This window comes from Mustela putorius, unplaced genomic scaffold (genome assembly GCF_011764305.1).
Source record: "Mustela putorius furo isolate JIRA1106 unplaced genomic scaffold, ASM1176430v1.1 tig00003869_pilon_pilon_pilon, whole genome shotgun sequence".
In the NCBI taxonomy this organism is placed as follows: domain Eukaryota; kingdom Metazoa; phylum Chordata; class Mammalia; order Carnivora; family Mustelidae; genus Mustela; species Mustela putorius.
Genome location: NW_025422021.1, coordinates 2795731 through 2818131, shown reverse-complemented (window position 1 = coordinate 2818131; position 22401 = coordinate 2795731). Strand labels below are relative to the sequence as shown.

The following is a 22401-nucleotide window of genomic DNA, read 5'->3' as shown; positions in this document are numbered from 1 at the left end:
ACTAAATTTATGTCCGCTAATTTCATTAGCAAGGAGGAACTCATGAATTGGAGTTTTACATGTCTATTTTCAAAACCTGTCAAAGTGGGATAGTTCACCATGATAGCAACAATTTGTGACCAAAAATACATTACAGCACACAGGTCTGAATTTAAGCTGAGTGTTACTGCATGGCAGAAAATAGCAACAAAGTAGTGACAAAGAATAATGGCTTCACTATTAAATAATTAAATATGGTTAGAACTTTAGATCTGCCATTTCCATGCCATATGACCTGGACAAATTACTTTATCTCTCTGTGCTCCATTCCTAGTTTGTAAATTAGGGATAATCATAGTGCCTACCTCAGAGTTGATAAAAGGATTTAAGGAGAAAATTCCTAGAAAGGACCAGAAAATGGCCCATAAAATATGATCAGTTAGTGTTAGCTACTAATCTCACTAATTAGAAATCACAGGTTAACGTCAATCGAGACATACATATTTGGGCTCTGACAGACACAATTCATACTTTTACCCAAGACTACTTGCTCTCTGATTCAGATCTAAGACAATAAATCAGTTTTTAACCTGACACCAACTCTGTCTTACTATATAAATACGGATACATTAATGCATCTGTGAATATTTACATTATCATCATAATAAAGACAAAAATGGAGAAGTAATTTTTCACTATTATAATAAATGTGTATCTTACAACCTCAAAGTTCCTGTAAGTTCTTTCACAGCATGCCAAGTATCGACTGGGGAAAATCATTTAATGAAATTAAATCACACACTGAGTAAAAAGCAGTGAGGTTTAGCTTGAACTATAAAAATTATTTCTTTACAACACACACAATTTTCACTGGAGCTTAATATGGGTCATGGCATAACTTCACAAAACCAAAAGCCATGTAATGGCACCGAGTGAAATTCCAAGAAATGGCTGGTCTGCGTCATTGCTCTCCACGGTGAAGCCTCATTACCAGCGTCTGCTAGATGCAACTTGGAGCTCTTCCACCACATCTAGAAGGAGGCTCAGTTTGATCTCCCACGTAAACCTGAGTAGGAGGCCCCCCTTTCTGTAGAAATCTTCACCACAGATCACAGTAACTTTCACATTCTTTTTAATTGCGCCCTAGTGAAGATACCCAATGGCCAGCAATGTGGAGGAGGAAGGGCTGTCTAAGGAGAAGATAAAGAACTTGGAAGACTATCTCCCAGATTCAGGGCAGATGCAGGAAATGTGAAAATTCTCAAGCTTCTGACTCTACCCACCCACAGGACAGGGTGAGAGGTGAGAGGGAAGGCAAGAAGGTGCTTGCCATAGGGCCAGAGCTCAGAGGTAAGCCTTGTTGGTTTTGGCAATGCCTGCTCCTAATGTTAGAACACCACGGCACGCAGCTGCCAACTCCCTAAAAGACTACCTAACACTCAAGATTAATGCTCCTTTCCTGCATCACGGGATTTTATAAATAAAGCTGTAGCTTTTTATATGCTCTCAAATAGTACACTACCCTATAGATGAAGGAAACCCCAGAAAGCCCAATTTTGCAGAGAAGGGGAACAAAAAACTGTCATCATTGATCTATTTCAAAATACATTGGAAAATGTTCACACACTATGGGAATACAGGACCAAGTCTACAATCCAATACACAACATTGTGTGTATGTGTGTGTGTGTGTATTGTTCAAATCTAATATAATATATGTGAATTTCTTATACAAGCACACACATACACAGAAATAACAAACAGCTCTTGGAATTTACTGTAGGAAAAAGAATACGTATTAATGTGGTGGTAGCTTTTTAGTGAAAGTTATCTTTTTCTAAACCCTTCATTTTCTAGAACAGCAGCGTTTCTCCCAGCAGCTCATGGAGTCTGGGGCCTTTGCACCTACCTGCGCTGGTGTTGGTGCTGGGGCTGGCCAGCAGCTGTCCTGAACCCTGAGCGGGCGGCGGGGGCTGCCCATCACTCAGCTGCTTGACCCGCTTGCGATGGGATTTGCCATTGTAATGGACTTGGGCCTGAGCTGCAGAGTTTAGCTGGATGTTGCACACCTCACAGAAGGAGAACAGAATTTTCTTTTTCTCTTTACTCAACTGGTCCTCAGGCCTGTCATTCTTTATCCCCTTTTCTTCATATCCCCGTAGAAAAGTTGCCATATTCATAATACCATCTTCAGGGTAATTGTTAGGGCTTAATGAGTACCTCATACCTGAAGAAAAAAAAAAGTACAGGTGTTTGAGAAATACATGCTTTCTGATTTTCTAGTAAGATTACAAATTATTTTCGTGATTTAGGAATAAGCTATAAGTCTTCCAGCTACTCAGTGGACACTCTTTGAAAAAGTTATCAAAACTACCTGGAGCCAAGGCAGATCCTGGGTGACATGCTCCCAGAGTGCTCTAGGACTCCCTTCAGAGTGTCCATCACCATAAGCATGTCATATGTATTTGTGAAAATTGGCTTACGAATTTCTCTGATAGAGTATGTGCTCCATGAGGGCAGTACCCTCATTTCTGGATGTCCCTTGGGCCTAGACCTGTACTTTTTACATAATAGGCATTGAAATACCCACTGAAGGAAAGAATAAAGCTTATGAACCCAGAATTGTGAAAAAGGGTATGTATAGGCACAAAGCATATATAATACATGAGCATTTGCCAATAGACCTATGACTTAACCTGGGGAGGAGGTGAGTAACAAAGATCAAAACACAGTCTGTCTGCAACTTACATTAAGTTGTAGTCCAGAAGTCCCTTTATAAGTCAGCCAATGGGAAGTTGAACATATTTTTTTATAGTTGTAGTGAAATAAACTGTATTTAGGTTTCCAGATTAGCCCATAAATATCAATTTAATTTTTGATGAGGTTGAAATGCAGAACATCTGAAATAAAAAGTAAAAGAAATACAGTAAATGGTAACCTAGTACTCGAAAAATAGATAAAAAATATAGCAGACTAAGATACAATTTTGTTTATTTTTAAGTGCTGATTTTTTTCATCAGTTAGATAAGAGTATGGTGCTCAATCATGACTCATTGAAGATTTTAAAGGAGACTTTTCAGTACCTCAAGAACCTTCACCTGATGAAGATGGCCTTGGTTTTTTACTTTCACAGTTCCACTTTAACATACGTAAATTATAGATTTTATTTAATACCACTATTACCAGCATTTTTATACTTTATTAGAAAAACTCAAATTTTTCCTTCCTAAGGAGGAAAGTCACTTTCTTAGTCACACAGAACACTTTACCTCTGACACTTCTGGTCACGATACGTGTGGAGGTGGTTCTTCCCCAAGCCCAGCAATTCCCTGTGACACCAGCTGGGTGTCCTTCACCATAATTCAATTCTGACATTGTGTATCCAAAGAGAGCATCCGATCTCACAGGTTAAGGACTCAGCCCCACAAGACTACCTCCCCAACACACACACACACACACACACACACACACACACACTTCAGACACCTCTCAAGCCCAGCCTGTCACCTATGCCTCTTCTGACCAATCCACAGAGGTTCCAATGACCCCCTCCTTGGGTTTGATCAATTTGTTAAGGTGATTATAGATCACAGGAAAAGAGTTTACTTATTATTTACCAGTTTATTAGTAAAAGGATATAATAGAGAATACAGATGAACATCCGAATGGAAGAGATGCATAGAGCAAGGGATGGGGGAAGAGCGTGGAGTTTCCATGCCCTCTCTGGGTGTGTCACTCTCCCAGCACCTCCACATGTCCATGGACCCAGAAGCTCTCTGAACTCTGTTCATTTGGGATTTTTTGGAAGTTTCATCAAGTTGACATGATTGATAATTTACTCCATTTTCAGCCCCTCTCTTTTTCAAGAGAATCAAGGGTAGGGCTGAAAAGTCCAAGCTCCTACTCATGGCTTGGTGGCCAGCCCTTTTGCAAGGACCCCCAGAAGCCCACCCAGAGTTGCCTCATTGGGACAAAAAGACATTCCTATCACTCAAGAAATTACAAGTGTTTCAGGAGCCCTGTGTCAGGAACCAGGGTCAAAGACCAAATATTAGAACAAAAGATGTTCCTAGTGTTCTTATCGCTCAGGAAATCATAAGGGTTTTAGGAAAAGCTCTGTACCAGAAACTGGGGACAGAGAACAAATATATTTTCTATTACCTCACACATACTTATCAGTGTGATTATGGTAATGCTTTTGGTTCTCAACTACAAAGACACTCTCCTACAAGAAAGAAAAGTATTCATGCAATAATTGGGTGAAAACTAAGGGAAAAGGAGTATGCATGAGAAAGAATTGGCTGAGGTGAACAATATTGTGCCATGAGGGATGAAGAATTCAGATAAAGAAAGGATTATGGCTTGTGAGGCATTCTTGCCTATGGGAAAAACTCAAGAGATGGAAAGACACTTGGCTTCGAACAATTCTGTTGATTCAAGTTGGCTGAGAGCTGTATGAGGAGAAAGGAGCAGCTACAGACTATTCCTCATTAGGGGTGTTCACTTGTTGAATGTTTAAAAATCAGAAAATGAATTATAGCACAGGGCACAACCATAAAGATAGAGGTTGATTCTATGCATACAGTGTGCCAAGAAGAACTTCTTATTTATACCCATACACCCTATTGCAGAGAGCCACTGTGCATTATAGTGTAGGCTAAATCTTAACCTGCACTGAGTTGTTAGAATAATGCTAATTTTGGGGTGTCTGAGTGGCTCAGTCAGTTAAGCGTCTGCCTTTGTCTTAGTCATGATCCCGGGGTTCTGGGATCAAGCCCTGTGTTGGGCTTCCTGCTCAGTGGGCAGTCTACTTCTCCCTCTGCCCCTCTCCCTGCTCATGCTTTATCTCTCTTACTCTATCTCTCTCAAATAAATAAATAAAATCTTTCAAAAGAATAAAGAAAATTGCTAATTTTGATATGTAAATCCTATCTGTCCCATAAGTATTTTATCCCGATGTCACCATTTTAAGGAACTCTATTACACAAAATTTATTTTTAAATTTATTCAAATTATACATAAATCAGGTTTAAGCAAGTCCCATAGCTGAGTTGCAGAAAATAATTCTGTTATAATTAAAATGTGATTTAACTGTATATACATTAATATTTTTGCTTTTATTCCTTAAATCTAAAACATTAAGGTATCACAAAGCTATTTTACTCATAAAGCTTTGGAAAATATTAGTGACACATAAAAGTTATGTTCAAACATACTATACTTTATGTCCTCTCAAAATATTAAGATTCATCATAAGAATTATCTGAATAGAGATAAATAATTTTAAAATGAGCTCATCATTAATATATTATGTCCTATCTAGAAAACTAATCCATTGTAAAACATGAGGAAAACCAATCATTTCTAACTCTTCAAGGCTAGGTCAGATACCAGCTCAATGAATCATTGAAATCTAAGTGTTATATTTCAACTCAAGCAAACAAAATCCTTGAATCCTCAGCTGAGGACTGATGACACTTTCATTTGAAAATTTAACCCAACTTGGAGGTGGCTGGCCTTGCCCACGTTGTCAATTAACACATGATGTTTCACAGAAATAAGATCTACATCACAATGTTCCATTTTAAAATTGAAACCTAAAAAATGACTTCTTTGTATTACCTTATAGCAGATAAAACCAGCTTACTTGTGACTTTCTAATTGCCATCTGTCTTAGAAATATATTACATTTTAGACTTATTTAAAGATACATATTTTATTTTATTTTTAAAATTTAATTTATTTGTGTGTGTTCCAAAATTCATTGTTTATGCATATTTTAACTAGTAAGAAAGAAACCCTTAAAATGAAATGAATGGCCATTTTAGAATTCTCCTATAAACTTCTTCAGAATACCAGCATCCTTTATAATCTTTATCCGTAATTTATTTTCTCCCAGAGTTACTCTCACGTACAGATGTTCCCCCAAGCCTCCAACACCATATCCATAGACCACTCTAGGAAGGATGCATTGCCTAGCAGGCACCATGTCCCGATTTATTAGTCCTAGCTCCGTCTTCACACTTTTCCCTTCTCAGGAAAAATACCTGCAGCTCCTGTTAAGAGCCACTTTCAACCAGCATAAATTTCATTCCAGAGGTGTTGAGAAGAAGACCCAGAGGTAGTAGGGAGGCAAGATATCAGAATCCCAACATTTAATTTTGGCCTGAGACGGTACACTTTCTAGGCTTATAATACGTCTGGCAGTGATATTTATAATGTCAGTTTTCTGGCTAAGGGGAAGGTAACAGTGAGTTTAAGTGGAAGAAGAAAGAAAAATCTCACTTTCTATTTTGAAGTTTTGTTTTGTTTTGTTTTGTTTTGTTTTGTTTTTAACAGACTATCTTAAATTACATGTTTCACTTGCATAGGGCAGAAGGACCTTCAGGGGTATCCAATTTAAACTGAGCAGTGGGCAGCATTCTGCTTTGGAATGCCATGCACACACAGCAGGGGGTAAGAGAAGCCAGAGCTAGTTCAGGTATTCTATGCTCTTTTTGTATGATTTTAATGGATTAGATGGCCAATCATTTAACAGCCAAGAAAGAATAAGGTATTTTGGAACAGATCAAGGGATGAGAAAGCTGGTCCCTGAGTTGCTGCTTTTGAGGGAAAGAACTGATAGGACAGCCAGTCACTATGTAAAGGAGTGGCTTTTAAATGACGAGGATATGGTGTGTCGGGAAACTTTAATACTTGACTTTCTCTTAAGACTGGGTCTCACGGGGCGCCTGGGTGGCTCAGTGGGTTAAGCCGCTGCCTTCAGCTCAGGTCATGATCTCAGGGTCCTGGGATTGAGTCCCGTATCGGGCTCAGCAGGGAGCCTGCTTCCCTCTCTCTCTCTGCCTGCCTCTCTGTCTACTTGTGATTTCTCTCTGTCAAATAAATAAATAAAATCTTAAAAAAAAAATAGACTGGGTCTCACATGTGTAGTTATCCAATTGTTTTTTATAAGTAGAAAATTTATTATAATTACGATAAATCAGAAAACTGATTGAGAGGTAAAGACGTCTCCTTAAGGCACATGGAACGTACATCCCTTTACACAAAGTTGCCACAGCAGATAGAGAATATGAGAAGAGATTTCTTCACTTCTACATCAGTATGAAAGACTCTGCCCACGCCATGGATTTATTATCTCATTTCCCAACTCAAGTCAACCAGCTTTATCCAATTCTAATTCAGTCCTTAACCTATAACAACCCGGATGATAACCCTTTTCCAGATTTAGTCCTTCTCTTTGAAAAGTCACTATAAAAACTGCCTAACTGCCAAATCTAAGTGAGTCCTCTCCTCACTCCTCATTTGTCTTGACGTCCTCATGATGCTCCTCTTGCCAGGGTTTCTTCTATCTCTGCATTCCTGAAGCACTGTCGTTGCACAGCAAGCCTGGAACCCAGCCCTTATAGCAACACTTTAATTATTTTTATTATTATTTTTATTATATTTATACAGCTTTAGTTACTCACTCAAATTTGTTGACTATCTGGGCAGAGGACTTGATGCTAGGGGAACAGTAGTGAACAGGGTAGATGAGATGTCAGCCTGAAGGGACTCTGCAGTCTAATGAGAAATAACGAAGAGAAAATAGGAAACTACAACCAAATGTGATAAAGTCTGTGGAAAAGTCTACAGTTTCCTTCCTTGCTAGATTTCAGGTTCCTTTAGGATAAGAACAGTGCTTTGTCTTTGTATCCTCAGCATCTAAGACTATGTTTAGTACAAAGTGGGCCTCAATAAATATTTGAATAAATGAATGCATTGTTTATGTGTGTGGTGTGTAGCATGGGTTGTGAACACAGTAACCAAGGTCAATGTTTTCCCATAATTTCAGTTTATAGGTGGCTGAGTACATAGCTGTTTATATCTTGAGATTTCTAAAACAGCAATAACCATGTATTCCCAAAAGGAAAAAAAAATACAACCACTTATTTGCAAACTAAAATCCCAATTATTTGGGCAAACTCCTTCATCCTTTAACTGAAAACAAAATTTAAAGTTCAAATTCTCCTGGGGAGCAGGTCAGATACTAAATGAGCACACTTGTACTAGCATCCATATGACCTCTGCTCACTCAACTTTCAGAGAGAATGGAGCACTGGATATAGAGGAAAGGGTTGGGCAAGATAAAAACACACAAATTTGGAAGACTCAGGACTCTGACATTGATTCTCGCCCAGTTCACTATGTTGCCAATGTCTGTCCCGGACTTCTAAACTTTTATTTTAAAGGATGATAAACAATAGCCAAGTTCTTAGGCACCAGACTACAAACAACACACTTCCCCCAAATACAGAGTTTCAAGGAAGATTAAGAGGTCAGCAGTACGGGCGCCTGGGTGGCTCACTGGGGTGGGCCTCTGCCTTCGGCTCGGGTCATGGTCTCAGGGTCCTGGGATGGTGCCTGCATCGGGCTCCCTGCTCGGCAGGGAGCCTGCTTCTCCCCTCCCTCTCTGCCTACTTGTATTCTCTCTCTCTCTCTGTCTCTCTGTCAAATAAATAAAATCTTAAAAAAAAAAAAAGAGGTCAGCTGTATAAATGTGCATTTTGTGGAATATTTTACTATTTCATAATAGGATCCAGATACAGGAGGCTGTAATTAGTTCAATTCAACTAGGCAATTATTTATTAAACACTGACTATATACAACATACTATTTTTTGGCCCTATGGCAGCCAAAAGAATGAATAAAATAAAGAGCTTAAAATAAATCAGAAGAAGCAATCCTTCTGCTGCTCATTGTTCGTGACAGTGACTGTGGAGATTCTTTGCATAACAGTTCCCAGAGTACTCATACTTCTACAGCACATCAGCTTTATTACATTGGATTGAAATTACTGCTTAGTTTTCTATTTCACTAGACAGTTCATCAGTATCAGATTTTTTTTTTTTTTTCTGATCACCTACTGGCACTTTGCTGAGTGTTAGTGAAGCAGATTGTAATGGGGTATCCTGGCCTAATGTGAATCCCAAGAGATTTTGACACTAATTACTGAGTAAGAAAAACTGACATTTAAATGCTTCTTAGTTTGTTTCTCTTGAGAAAAAGATTTGAATTCAGTTTTGGGGGCGCACTACTCCTTTGTTTCAGAGAAAACATCCTAGAAGATCTTTTGATCTTCTGAGAATGTGAATATGTGTAGGTAAACCATGCACTTTATTCTATAATGGAGACTGCAGATAATATGGCTCCAAAGACCTTAATCTGCTTTTCATAATCATATAAAAGGTTGTCTTCATTGTGGCACAGCTGCATCTCTGCAAATTATCTTTTCCTTCACAGAATATTTCTTTCCTATAAGTGGATTTAAATTGTATTGTCTCTGAAAGCATTTTGGTTAGACACTAGGAGATAAATGTGTTTTCTTGTTCAAGCAAAAAACCACCAGAGATCAGTGGAGACTGGAAGCCACAGGAAGGATGTGAATGCATCTTACCTTAGACAGAAGAATGGCCTGGGATTGCTGAAGCTCAAATTGGATTATCCTATATAAGCCCCATATTTGGGGTCATTCCAGATTAATAAACTCAACTTTGGGGAAATTACTGTTGTTCTGAATTATCTTCCAAGCTAAAGAAAGACCACACCTCTCTGGATGGGTATAGTGTTACCACAAAAGGAAGAGACATTCCCACTGTCAGTCTTACCAAAAGATTTAGAGTGGCAAGATGGAGACAAAGAGAGGGATGAGCCTGTGATTGTCTCTGGGCCTGGGGTACAGGGACCTGTGATCCAGGTATGAGAGACTTGTTCCAGGCATTTCCTCTATTAGGAGATAAACTGATCCCTGAAACAGATAGATAGGCCTGAGATTGGACAGAGAAGATTCTGCATAATAGAGAATGCTTACAGAGGGTTTTAGTCTACAAACCCACAGAACCTCTGTATCTAATAACAACTGTGTGATTCCCGATTTTCCCTTTTTTTTTTTTTTTAACTCAAAGCTATTAGTAAAATCATGCAAATATCACAGCCAATCTTTCTACTACTTTAGGGAATTGTACAAGAGCCTGGAATGGCACCTGGGGTAAAACTATACATCATAGACTGTAGCACAGTGCTGAAGGATATTAGTGACTGGCAAAAAAAAAAAAAAAGTTGTGGCTCAGAATGAGACACTTACTTAAGATGTTGAATAACTACTGCTACAAGATCTTAGGGATTCAAAAAATATGTAAGAAGGACAAGTTGGTAAAATATTGAAATTCTTGCATCGAGTAGGGTAGAGATTTGAAATGTTTTGAACTAGGTAATGTGATGGATAAATAGGATAGGACATTTGAGTTACCTAAATGTAAACAAAAAAAGGTTGTTTTATTCTAATTCATTATGATAGGTTCTAAATCTTGGCTTTAAGAGGGCTAAATAATTGAAACATCTGGCACCTGTGATGTTCTGAGTGGTCCCAAATACCATCATATACATATCAATAAATAACAGTAATAAGAATTATATTTTTTTCTGTCATAATATCAATTTCAAATATATATGTGCATTTCAGATAACATCAGGGTTGAAAATATCCTTGTATGTTTAATACATTGAGATTCTATCAGTAGAAGGAAAAATGCATGTTTATTATTGCAAGGACAAAATGTTGTCATAATGTTAATTATGAAAGCTATTAATATTAGATTTAAAAATACTAAAAATTTTCAATTAGTTATATAGAGAAACTGACTGACAACTAAACCTAGCACTACCTATAGAGCTATAGAGGAAACATACTTATTTTGAAATACAAATATTTATAAACAGTTTAACAATGTTGTGATAAAAATAAGATCAGAATTCTAATCTCTGTAGAACTCTGTTGTGTACTAACTTTCATGATATTATACAAGTAACCTTGAAGCACTATATTTAGTTTTTATTTCTTAATTCCATTAGGATATGAACCTGTCTACAAAAAAAGAAAATCCTATTTGGGAATTCTCTTCATCCTCTGAAAATGAAGTAAATGCAAAAGGCTAGTTTTGCTATCTCAAAATTATTACCTCCAAGAGAAATGATTAAATAATACTTAAACTCATAATATATAATTTTCTGTTTCCTATCTCAAAAGTTATTTTGGGGGCACCTGGGTGGCTCAGTGGGTTAAAGCCTCTGCCTTCGGGTCAGGTCATGATCCCAGCATCCTGGGATCAGGCCCCGCATCGGGCTCTCTGTTCAACGGGGAGCCTGCTTCCTCCTCTCTGCCTGTCTCTCTGCCTACTTGTGATCTCTATCTGTCAAATAAATTTTTAAAAAAGTTATTTTTACTGATGTATTAGGTTTTAGCCTTAGGCTATTATTGACTGTAATTCTTGGCTTTAAAAAGGTACATAAGGTATACCTCTAGCCATAAGAGAGGACAATGCTTGTTTAGCTATGCAGTCTTCTTTACAGTGAAGAAGTCTGGAGTCCATTTGTCCTGTGCTCTGCCTAAGTCTGCAGCAGTCAGGTGAGAAAACTTCAAAACATAAAATCCTAGGCAAGGGCAGATGTTGCAGCCCTACTCTTCCTACAGCATTGCCAGGGCAGGAGTGCGACCTGGAACACTATCCAGAGCAAGCCTGGATGCCATTCCAGCAGTCAACAGCTGAAGTGTTATGTGAAGCAAGAACAAGCTTTCCTGGCTCCTTGAGGGACCTGCTATTGCATCGTCCCAGGGTGGAAGAAAATGCAGCACTTTAGTAGATGGCTCCATCCAAGCCAGATCCATCCATCAAGGACAGATCTTAGTTCACTGAATTCTTAGATAATCTTTAAAAGTTTACAAATAAGAATGATATTTTTTGGGTTTTGCTACATGGAAAATTATAGTTAAAGAGACCACATCACACAGTTTAGTTTTAGTTCCAATCATAATCCCTTTATATACCATCTAGATACATTTTTACATATACTGGATTTTTTTACTCATTATAAAAATAATGTATCATTCTAGAAATTTGGGGAACTATAAAGAGCAGAGAAACATTGGAGGAAAATCCTCCATGTTCCCATTATTCAAAGTTAGCCACATTTTATTTCTTTTTTTATTTTTTTAAGATTTTGTTTATTTATTTGAGAGAGAGCATAAGTGGAGGGAGGGCAGAGGGAGAGAGAGAAACAGGCTCCCTGCTCAGCAGGGACTCCGGGATTCCGGACTCAATCCCAGGACTCCAGGATCATGACCTGAGCCAAAGGCAACCACTTAACCAATTGAGCACCCAGGTGCCCCTCACATTTTGTTTATTTCTAGTCTTTTTAAGTGTACATACTATTCTCACAGAATTCTGGTTAAATAGTACATACTTGATAAGAGCTCAATTATATGAAAACATCATTTTTTTTAAAGATTTTATTTATTTATTTGACAGAGAACAATCACAAGCAGGCAGAGAGGCAGGCAGAGAGAGAGGAGGAAGCAGGCTCCCTGCTGAGCAGAGAGCCCAATGTGGGGCTCGATCCCAGGACTCTGAGATCATGACCTGAGCCGAAGGCAGCAGCTTAACCCACTGAGCCACCCAGGCGCCCCTGAAAACATCATTTCTGAGTTCTTAAATTGATTATATTTACCTGCAATTTGATGAACAAGATGTCAATTTTCACCTTCTGATATGAATCAAATGTAACTATAACAAGGTGTTCTAAAGAAGAGAAACAGTGATGTGAATACCTTTAATAGGGAATAACCTTAACTACTTGGAGCAATTAAAAATAAAATAGGCTGTTTGGACAATCAAAAAAGTTCAAGACATAACAAAAAGCTAGGACAGGACTGAATAATAAAGTTCAACTACACAAGGCTTCTACTTCTAAGACTGGAAGAAGTGGTTGTCTTATCTAATGTATAGAAACCAACACAGAATGTCAAGCAAAATGAAGAAACAGAGGAACACGTTCCAAACAAAAGAACAAGATAACCCCCCCCAAAAAAATTTTTTAATGAAGTAGAGATAAATATTTTACCTGATACAGAGTTCCAAATAATGGCCACAGAGACACTCACTGAATTCAGAAGAACAGATGAACACAGTGAAAACTTCAACAAAGGGGTGGAAAATATTGAAAAGTTCCAAGAGAAAAAAATGAAATTAAAGAATACAATGACTAAACTGAAAAATACACCAGAGGGTTTCAGCAGGCGACTAAATGAAGCAGAAGAAAAGATCAGTGAACTCAAAGACAGAGCAGAGGAACTTACCCATCAGGGAAACAAAAAGAAAAAAAGAACAAAAGTAAGTACAAATAGCTTAAAGGACTTATTGGAAAACATCAAACTCACTAACATTTGCATTACAACAGTTCCAGAAGAAAGAAGAGAGAGCGATAAAGAGACAGAAAACTTATCTGAAGAAATAATGGCTTGAAATTTCCCTAACCTGGAAAAGAAACAGATATTCAGATCTGGGAGGCCTAGAGAGTTTCAAATAAGATGAATCCAAAGCAATCCACACCAAAACACACTTAATTAAAACATCAAAAGTTAAAGACAAGAAGAGAATCTTAAAAGTAGCAAGAAAAAGAAAAAAAAAAAACAGCTTGTTTCATACAAGGGAATCTCCTTAAGACTCTAAGCAGATTTTTCAGCATAAACTTTGCAGGCCAGAAGAGAGGAGCATGATACCTTCAAAATGCTGAAAGAAAAAAATATAATCAAGAATACTCTATCCAGCAATGTTACTCAGGACTAAAGGAGAGAAGAGTTTTCTAGAGTTTTCTAAGCAAAAACTAAAGGATTTCATCACCACTAAACTGGCCTTAAAAGAAAAGTTAAAAGGACTTCTTAAAGCTGAAAAGAAGGGGCACAAAATAGTAACAAAATACATGAAAGTACACATTTCACTGGCAAAGGAAAAATATCTTAAAGGTATTAATTACTTATAAAGTCAGTATGAAGTCAAAAGACAAAAGTCTTAAAGGCCATGATGATGAACCATTCTCCTCCTCAACTTCCTGAAATGGACTACATCTTGGAGACCATTCCTGTATAATCTTATCAGAGACAGGAGGACCAGCCCACCCAGCTTTCCTTTTTGTGCTCTGACTCAAGAGGAGCAGAACACACATTCAGTAAATAACTGCAATCCAGCTTCTCCAGTCGACTTCTTTTCTTTACTTCATCTACAAAATGTGGATACTAGAGGTTTATCTATATCACCATTCTGAAGCTGAAATCCAAATTGCCTGTGGAACTCTGAGCAACTGTTAGATAAAGGAATGACACTGTAATTAATTCTTGGAACCAAGCTTAGGTGTCATTTCTCATTTGTCCTTTCAAAAGTCAAAAGAATTATATTATTTGAGCAGTATGTACAACGTTTTAACATCTGTGGGTATTTAATAACAGAATAAAAAGTTTCCTATAATAAAAAGTTTCCAGCCCTGATGATTACTTTTTCATACTAGGAAGTGTAGTTTATAACAGTAATGTGATTTTCATTATTTTCTTCTGTTATAGTATTTTAAAACTTGGTCTGAAATAATTGAAAATGCAATAGTGTAGTGGGCACACACACATAACAATGCACTTAGTAACAGTTAATATAGAGACATCAGTGGCTTTGAAGTCAATACCTTCTATGGGTCATTTTAACTGGTCCTTAGGCAGGTTCTTATCTTCCCCTTGTAGTTATCCTATTGTGAGGTACTGTCACTAATAGGGAACAAAGATAGATATAGACAAGGGATTGCATTCTATTGGGTCAAAGCACACAACAAGCGTACTGTACTTAAGAGTAATGTGAGAAGAAAATAGCAATTCCCAAGGCTCCTTTAAGAATTTAGAACACCAGGTCAAGATTTGAAGCTGACAGTTTCAGTGGGTGTGATATGGCTGCCAGGCAATGACCCCACAAGCCCTGTTGGGCAAATTAATCCCAAAGGTACCACAGGCAGAAGATGACCCAATTACCGAGAAGAAGGTCAGGCATATAAAAGACAATGATGAGAACAGGCCACAAGGACTCAAATATCAGAACAACTGAGATTGTCAGATTTTGATTATAAGTCAAAATCAGAAACTTCTCAGAGGGAGAAGAATAAAATGCCTTATTGAAAATCAGTGTCCTGATGCTCCTGGGGGTAAGAACAGCCTTGCAGGTTTCAAAAGAAAGAAGAACGTCCATGTTCATTATGTCATCACTCCACTGCTAGGTGGAACTGATATGAAATAGAGAAGGCAGGTGAAGGTGACCCAAGAAAAGGATGTGCAGACTAAGAGTCTGATGATAAGTATCTTGATTTTGTTGAATTTTTTAATTTATTGCCTCTTCTAACTGTTCTTTCCATATTATTTTCTTTTAAATGGTCTTTGTCCTATTAAAATTGATCTTAAAAACTGTTCTTTGTAAAAAAAATATGCACTGCTTCTGATGTTCCATTTAATTATATTTAGAGTATTTATTTTCTTACTATCCCCTCTCCCCGCAAAGGAAATAACTGACTCTGACTTAATTCTATCATAGGAGAAAAGTGGAAAGATAAAGAAAACCAAATTTATTTGTTGTCTCAAAGCAAAATTGCCAAATTTACTCTATAAGCTGTTCATGAAGCATATTCCCCCAACTATTTTTAGACAGTTTCTTAATTTCAAAATTATGAAGTTGTTTGTTAAAATCACTCCGATTTACATTCAGAAAAGACTTAGAAAAAGAGCAGCCTGTATGCAATTTGTTTAGTTACCCAAATCTTTATCTACTGGTAACCAAAGTGGACTTTGGATCAATTTCACATTTTCAAATGCATAAGTGGGTAGAAGGTGTTTCTGCTTTATCAGTTGCTGGCAGTCAACCCTCCTATGTACTTAGGGTTGTGGTGAAAGTGACAGGCAAGATGGGGCAGTGCATGGTAGGATTCAACTACTTGGGCTAGACGAGATTTTTGTTAATTTGAACTCTTGGAACACTACATTTACTTCAACAAGAAAAATTAATATAGGATTGGGGTGCCTAGGTGGCTCAGCAGGCTAAAGCCTCTACCTTCGGCTCAGGTCATGATCCCAGGGCTCTGGGATCGAGCCTCGCATCGGTCTCTGCTCAGAGGGGAGCCTGCTTCCTCCTCTCTCTCTGCCTGTCTCTCTGCCTGCTTGTGATCTCTATCAAATAAATAAATAAAATATTTTAAAAAACTAATGTAGGATTATAACACCAAGAATAATTAAGGAAGAACCTCAAGCAATTTGAAAGGGACCATCTTTCAATCACAAATGTCTGTCTGTTCAAAAAATGCATTGAAACACCTATCAAGTTCTTCTTTCTTTCTCTCTCCTCTCACCTCAAAGACCCAGATGAGGAATGTACCAAAGTAGTAAACACATTCAAAGTATATTGGGGTAATTTTAGAAGGACTTATGCCAAACACACAAGAATGTTTGCCTATTGGGGATGAGAGGAATAGAAAGGGGAATAGAGGAAAATAAATAAATCCAAGAAAGCGCCTCTCACGAACAAGTGATGAGTGTTAACAAGCCATGACTTGAGGAGAGTAATTAACTCAACCCTCTATATCTAAGATTAGAACAAAGGTTAAAAAACAATTTTTGTTTTGAAATTACTCTGTGATGATGAATAATGAGGTATTATGTCCCATGACAACAGGATCATCAAAGATTCCCGAGTAGATCCCAGAGGGGCATTCAAGGGCTTAGTCTGGTTATGAGGATTGAGAAGGAAAGAAAAGTCCCTGTAAAGCTGTTAACTATGGATCTAAGTAAGCTCCTCCCATCCTTACAGTGACTGGACAAGATTGAAAAGAGACTCTATTTGCTTTGCAAGATGTCCCTCTTTTGCCTTCTCATAAATTGCTTTTTTGGTTTCCTATGCTTCCTTCTGAGCCTATCTGTAAATTATTTCACATTAAGTTGTTCCTGACTGATGTAGACCTCTTTGTCAGAAAGAAACGAACCTCCAATACAACTGTGTTTAATGGAGACACAAAACAAAATCACTCGGAGCTTTTGCCAAAATCCGTTCGTCCTGGCTCTACCTCCGTAGACTCTGATTCAGTACATTTGCATTTATGTAGCAGTAGAACGGAAAAGAAAGAAGCAAAATGTTTCTTAGAATCCTAGGAAACTTATGTGTTCAGCTGATCCTGAGCATTTATCCAAGGATATCTCTCCACTTCCTAGTCTTACCACATCAGTTCTAAAGACTTCTAAGCCATTTGCCTACAGGGAACAGGAGACCAGTACTACTCCTAATTGTATCACTCACCTGCTTCTCAACCTAACCAATTCCCCAGCATCATGTGGAAGAAAGTGTCAGCTCTGTCAGTCACTTGATAGTTAAGAAATCACTTGTCTATCTGGGCATCAAATTCTTCTTTCATAAAGGGAGGAGAATAAACTGGATGACCTCTTAAATTCCTCTCTGTTCTAAAATTCCAGAAGTTTATACGGCTTCATTTTTGTTTGTTGTTTATTTGCTTTTTGTATAGGGGGAAATTAGAATGTCTGACTTGATTTTTTTGGCAAAATTTTATTGCCTGCTCTGATCCTTCTGATCTAAGGCTCATCCTTAACAGAGAACCCAACAAGTGCTGCTGTCAGTTTCAGGTTTGTGTAGAGAATATTCCCTCTCATCTCACTTGGTGATTGAGTGGGAGGCAGTAGGCAATATTTCAAAATGCAAACTGACATTTAATTATATAAAAATCTCCTTCCACGATCACGTCTCTTGCCAGGCTGATTCTGATCTCCTGAACATTTCTCCTTTTTTGTTGACTCCTAGTTTTCCAGTTCTTATTGAGAATAATCGGAAATGGGCCTCCAACATTAGATTTATAGACTTGCTACTTCTTCCTCTATGTAATAGAATTTTAAGGTGACAGTGTTTGCAAAATGATGTCTCTTTCTGATACCCACTGGAACCCCTCATATCTACACTGACAGTCTCAAAATATGGATATTTCCCAGTAATATTTTTAAAAATGGAGTATTTGTACAAATGTCACTTAAAAGCGTAAGTGGAAATTCTGGTGCAAAAAAAGGAAAAAGACCATTCTGTCTTAACTAATTAAACACTAAAATGATTCAGCATGGAGATAAGTCAGCCAGGACCACAGTAAGGTAAGGGAGACTTGTCTCAGGTGTGGAATTTAAGGGGGCACCCAAAATCTCCATAATTAAAATAAAAATGTATTAAAGCAATATTTTAAATCAGTAACAGTACCATGGGAAGCCATATTTGAACCTGACACAAAAGGGGAAAAAAACTTAATGATCTTATCTTTATTTAAAATTTTACTATTTTGCTCATAGTAGATTTAATTGCATTTGATATTTTTGATACATTAAAATATTATTTATATTGATTATGAAATTGGAGGCATCCTTTTAAGGCTTTAAAGTTTGCGCCCAAGGCAAGTTCTTTCTTCACTTCACCTAAGTTCTTGCCCTGATATAACTTACCTTCTGTTATAAGCTATACACAAATATTAATACATACTATTCCTCATAAACAGGGTCCCCTACAATAACTCTAATGATTTCTATTACAGTTACCATTTGTGTATGTGCCTTTTCTAAGTGATTGATACCATTTTAATAATTTATTCTAGCAGTGACTGGAGAAGTAGGCAATTTTCTTTTTACATCAAAGAAAAATGAAACTCTGAAAGGTGAAAATAACCTGACAAGGGGCATGCCTCATGTACACTGCACTGTTAAATGAGATCAAGGGGGAGAGAGAGAGAGAAGGAGAGGGAAAGAAAGGGACGAAAAGAGGAGGATGAATACACATCCCAGGGATTTTTCAAACTGAAAGTATATAGACTCGTCTGGTAAATATGTCTAAAATGTAGATTCTCAGGCTGACCCATATATGTTGGAATTAAATAAGACCTAGGGTAACTCTGAGAATCTGCATTTTAAGAGATTCCTGATGCAGGTGTTCTAGGGACCACACACTAAGAAACATGGATGAGATGCACTCATTCTGCCAGAAACAGGGTTAGATATCTGAAATGCATCTTCTCATAATCCCCCACCCTTAAATAACCTTCAAGGTAAGAATGAATGCCCCTTTCTTTACATACGAGGCGAAGAATCCAAGATGATAAGAAAATTAGAAACTTACATGGTAGCAAGTGGAAAAATCAAAATTGAACCCAGATCGAACTCCAAATTCAGGCACTTCCACTGTATTCTGGGACTTCCATGAGAAAGGCAGGGGATGCATCTGTCAGGTGACTGCTCTCAGGTACCAGGGACACCAGAGCATATCAAGGAATCTAAATGAGCTAAAGGTGGTAGTCAACAGCTGCAAAAGCAGGAGGCTGGGGCAGATGTCATAGGTATGCACGGTGAAAAGAAAGGGTAAAATATGCTAGAGTAGAGGGAGGCAGAACAATTCAGGATGCAGAAAGCAAGTAATGTTTTGCACATACAATGATTTTACTTTGCAGTTTGAAATTCAAAATGAGAACTACAACAATTATGTCAATGTTAGCTATTATATGAACAAATGAGATAATATATTTATAGATATGACAATAATACAATTTGATGAGAGAAGAAAAAAATCTTGGATTGAGCCTGTTTTCCAGTTTAAGACTACATTGCTGGATTTATCCCCATTCTGCCTTTCTGTGCCTTCTGTCTCTAATCCTGAACTCAAGCTGTTCTTCCTGGGCCAGTCTAACATTTGTATATTTTAAAGCCAGAACCTACTTGAAATCCATCTCCCATGGGGAATTTGTTCTGGTTAACTTCATATCATTCCAATATTTGACAAATTACCATTATGTACAACCAATCTTCACTTGTGCTTACACTTTTGTGTATAGCATACGTATTATTTATGCACCCTATATTGTTTGGCTTAATAATTTATCTAGATCATGGCTAGATTTGTAAACTGATTTTCAGGGTCTGAAGGTGTCTGGATACTCTAAAATTTAATTACTGAAACTCTATCACCTGTAAAATGCTATGTACTATGAAAAAGGTCAATGAGCACTTACTAAAGAATAAAAATAAAACAGAACTTTGTAAGGCAATAGATCTGCAATGTTATCACTCACTTGTCATTAAAGTGAGCTTTCTCCCCTAAAAGAATACATTTATAGACTTATAATATTTAATAACCATTAGACTCTTGCTATTTTTCTAGATCCGGCTGGGAGTAGGGGTGGAAGTGAGAAGTGTCTCAAGAGAGTCTCAAGAAGCTTAACATCTTACTGAGGAAATAAAAACCAATATCGATAGTTTTAGGACAAGTTGCACTGAACCTACAATCAGAATAGAGGAAGGAGGGATCAACAGGACCTCAAGAGTCATCTTGGATGAGATGGAAACACTTGTGGGCAGAATGTGGTTGGGTGGAGAGGGGAAGAAATGTGGCCTGAAACAGAAAGAGAAGTGAAAGCTGGAAGTCCATGCAGGGGTGTCATCAGCCCAAACAAGAAAATAAGACTTGGTCATAAAAGGTATGTAATGAGTAGACTATGTGTGGAGGGAAGTTTCTAAAGAAAATAAATGAGAGAATAAGGAGAGAATAAGAGAGAATAGTATAAATCTCACACCCAAGGAGCCTGGCTAATAATGGAATAGACTACTGAGGACAACAGAAAAATGTCTTCTAGAGAGAAAAGACTTTGAAGATACAAACACAAAGAGGCAGCAATGAAGGGAGAGAAGGGTTACAGTAGCATGAGTCCCCAGAAGAAGGATTTAGAGATGGGGTATAGAATATAGTGGCCAGGAGAACTTCAGGGGGAAGAAAATGCCTCAGAAGGGAGATATAGATCAGAAAACTGCTGGGAAAAGTGGGAGGCAAGGAAGGAGCCCACCCCAGTTGGTTTCCATCATGTTCATCATGTGGGAGGTGAGATCAGCTCCTAAAGGCAAGAGGGAAGTGGGGGTAGATGAGAATGTCTGGTTAACTGTGGTGGTGAGTTTTACAGGGTGTCCGTGCCATCTTCGTCATCCATGGTGACACTGTGCTGGGTGTTAAATCTTATATAAATTATTCTTATAGAGATTCCATATTTTATATAAAGATATAGCTACAGCTTCTCCCTCAAGATCATAAAGTGTAAATAATATAAAGTCGAGATATATTTCAAGGTCTAGAAGGAAATCCCAGTTTTCATTCTTTTAAAATACTTTATATTCCATGGGTCAGCCAACTTTTTTAAAATAATTGCTAATTTCGGCTGTTATAACACAATGTTTCCAATGAAAAAACAGTGTTTGCGACTTGGGTTGCCATAGCTTAATAGGTGACATACAAACTTTATAAGTCATTAATATCAGAGAACTAACATTAACTTCTTGATAAAAGTAACCATATTTTAAAGTATGAAGTAATTCTTAATTTAATTGAGGTTTTCTATGACCTTCCATATATCAGGAAGATGTTCAACAACCTCATAGTTCTTAGCATCTCTGGGCATATTAAGTTTTAGATCTAAACCAAAAAAACATACTGTGATAGAGCACACTAATTTATTTCTCTCTTTTCTGCCTGAGACAGAAACTATGAAGAGTCTAACTAGTTATTCTTGCCGGAGATATAGGGAAATCCATCCACAGAAAAGCAGAGAAGCAACTAACCTGGAGTTTGAAGGACATGTACTCATATCAATCTTAGGGAAATTTGTAGCCAATAATAGTCTTTGGCTAACTAGGAATTGGCATTTCTAGTATTTATTTTTACTTCCTTAAAGGACTGCTTTATTATGTTTTATACATATTATTTAAGGAACAGTGTCCAAATTGCCTCAATTTCAACAAAGTGGGAGATGAAAGATGCCTGGATCAGTCAAAGTTTCCCAAATCCCCACAGTTTTGTGTGTTTGAGGTCAGTCAGCAAATTGCTGAAAGCAGAAAAACATATTGTAGTCATCCTCCTGGGCTGCTACTTTATCAATAAAGCTTCAGTTATCACAAATTATAATTGATTCAAGAAACAGAGAGGGTCATTTTACAAACGGTTTTACTGACTTGAGGCTCTTCATTTACTTGTCTAGAAATGACTTATTCAAGATGTTCTGAAAGTTCACAGATGACTTGAGCGTTCATCTTTTAGAAGATTTTATAAACTCCCCCAGATCCTAGATGAGGGACTTAATCCTCCTGGGGCAACATCAGAGTTTGATCCAGGGGTTGTTTTTGTTTCTTCAGAATGAAGGCACCATTTCTTATTTGCCGTGGATTCCCCCCTCCTTTGTGTATATGCATGATAAGGAAAATGTCTCACTCTAGGACATACTATCCTCTTCCCTCCAGCCATACACCATGCAAATACACTACACCCAGGAAAACCACCTTGGAACGAGTGATTAAGAGGAATATTAAAACAGAACTGTTCTTCCCCTCCCCACCCCATCTTGTGGGGAAGGGGAGCAGCTTGCCTCACTAAAGATTCAGAATGGCTGGTATTGCCTGGATCAGGCTGACAAGTTTTGGAATCTGTATTTAGCCAACATGCAAATTACAATCTCCCTCAAA

General features: G+C 37.6%; 1 protein-coding gene across 6 annotated transcripts in view; it reads right to left on the bottom strand.

Annotated features, from left to right (window-relative positions):
* ZNF385B (zinc finger protein 385B) overlaps window positions 1-22401 on the bottom strand; it is a 417541-nt gene that overhangs the window by 318677 nt on the left and 76463 nt on the right. For 4 of the 6 annotated variants that reach the window (XM_045066763.1, XM_045066764.1, XM_045066765.1 and 1 more), the window contains exons 2-3: window positions 2727-2878; window positions 1888-2205 (exon numbers count right to left, since the gene is read on the bottom strand). In XM_045066763.1, the coding sequence (XP_044922698.1) occupies window positions 1888-2203 (316 nt within the window). In that variant the 5' untranslated portion in view covers window positions 2204-2205; window positions 2727-2878. Of the gene's footprint in view, window positions 1-1887; window positions 2206-2726; window positions 2879-22401 lie in introns of those variants that run through there. The other 2 variants (XM_045066775.1, XM_045066771.1) reach the window with 2 other exon arrangements.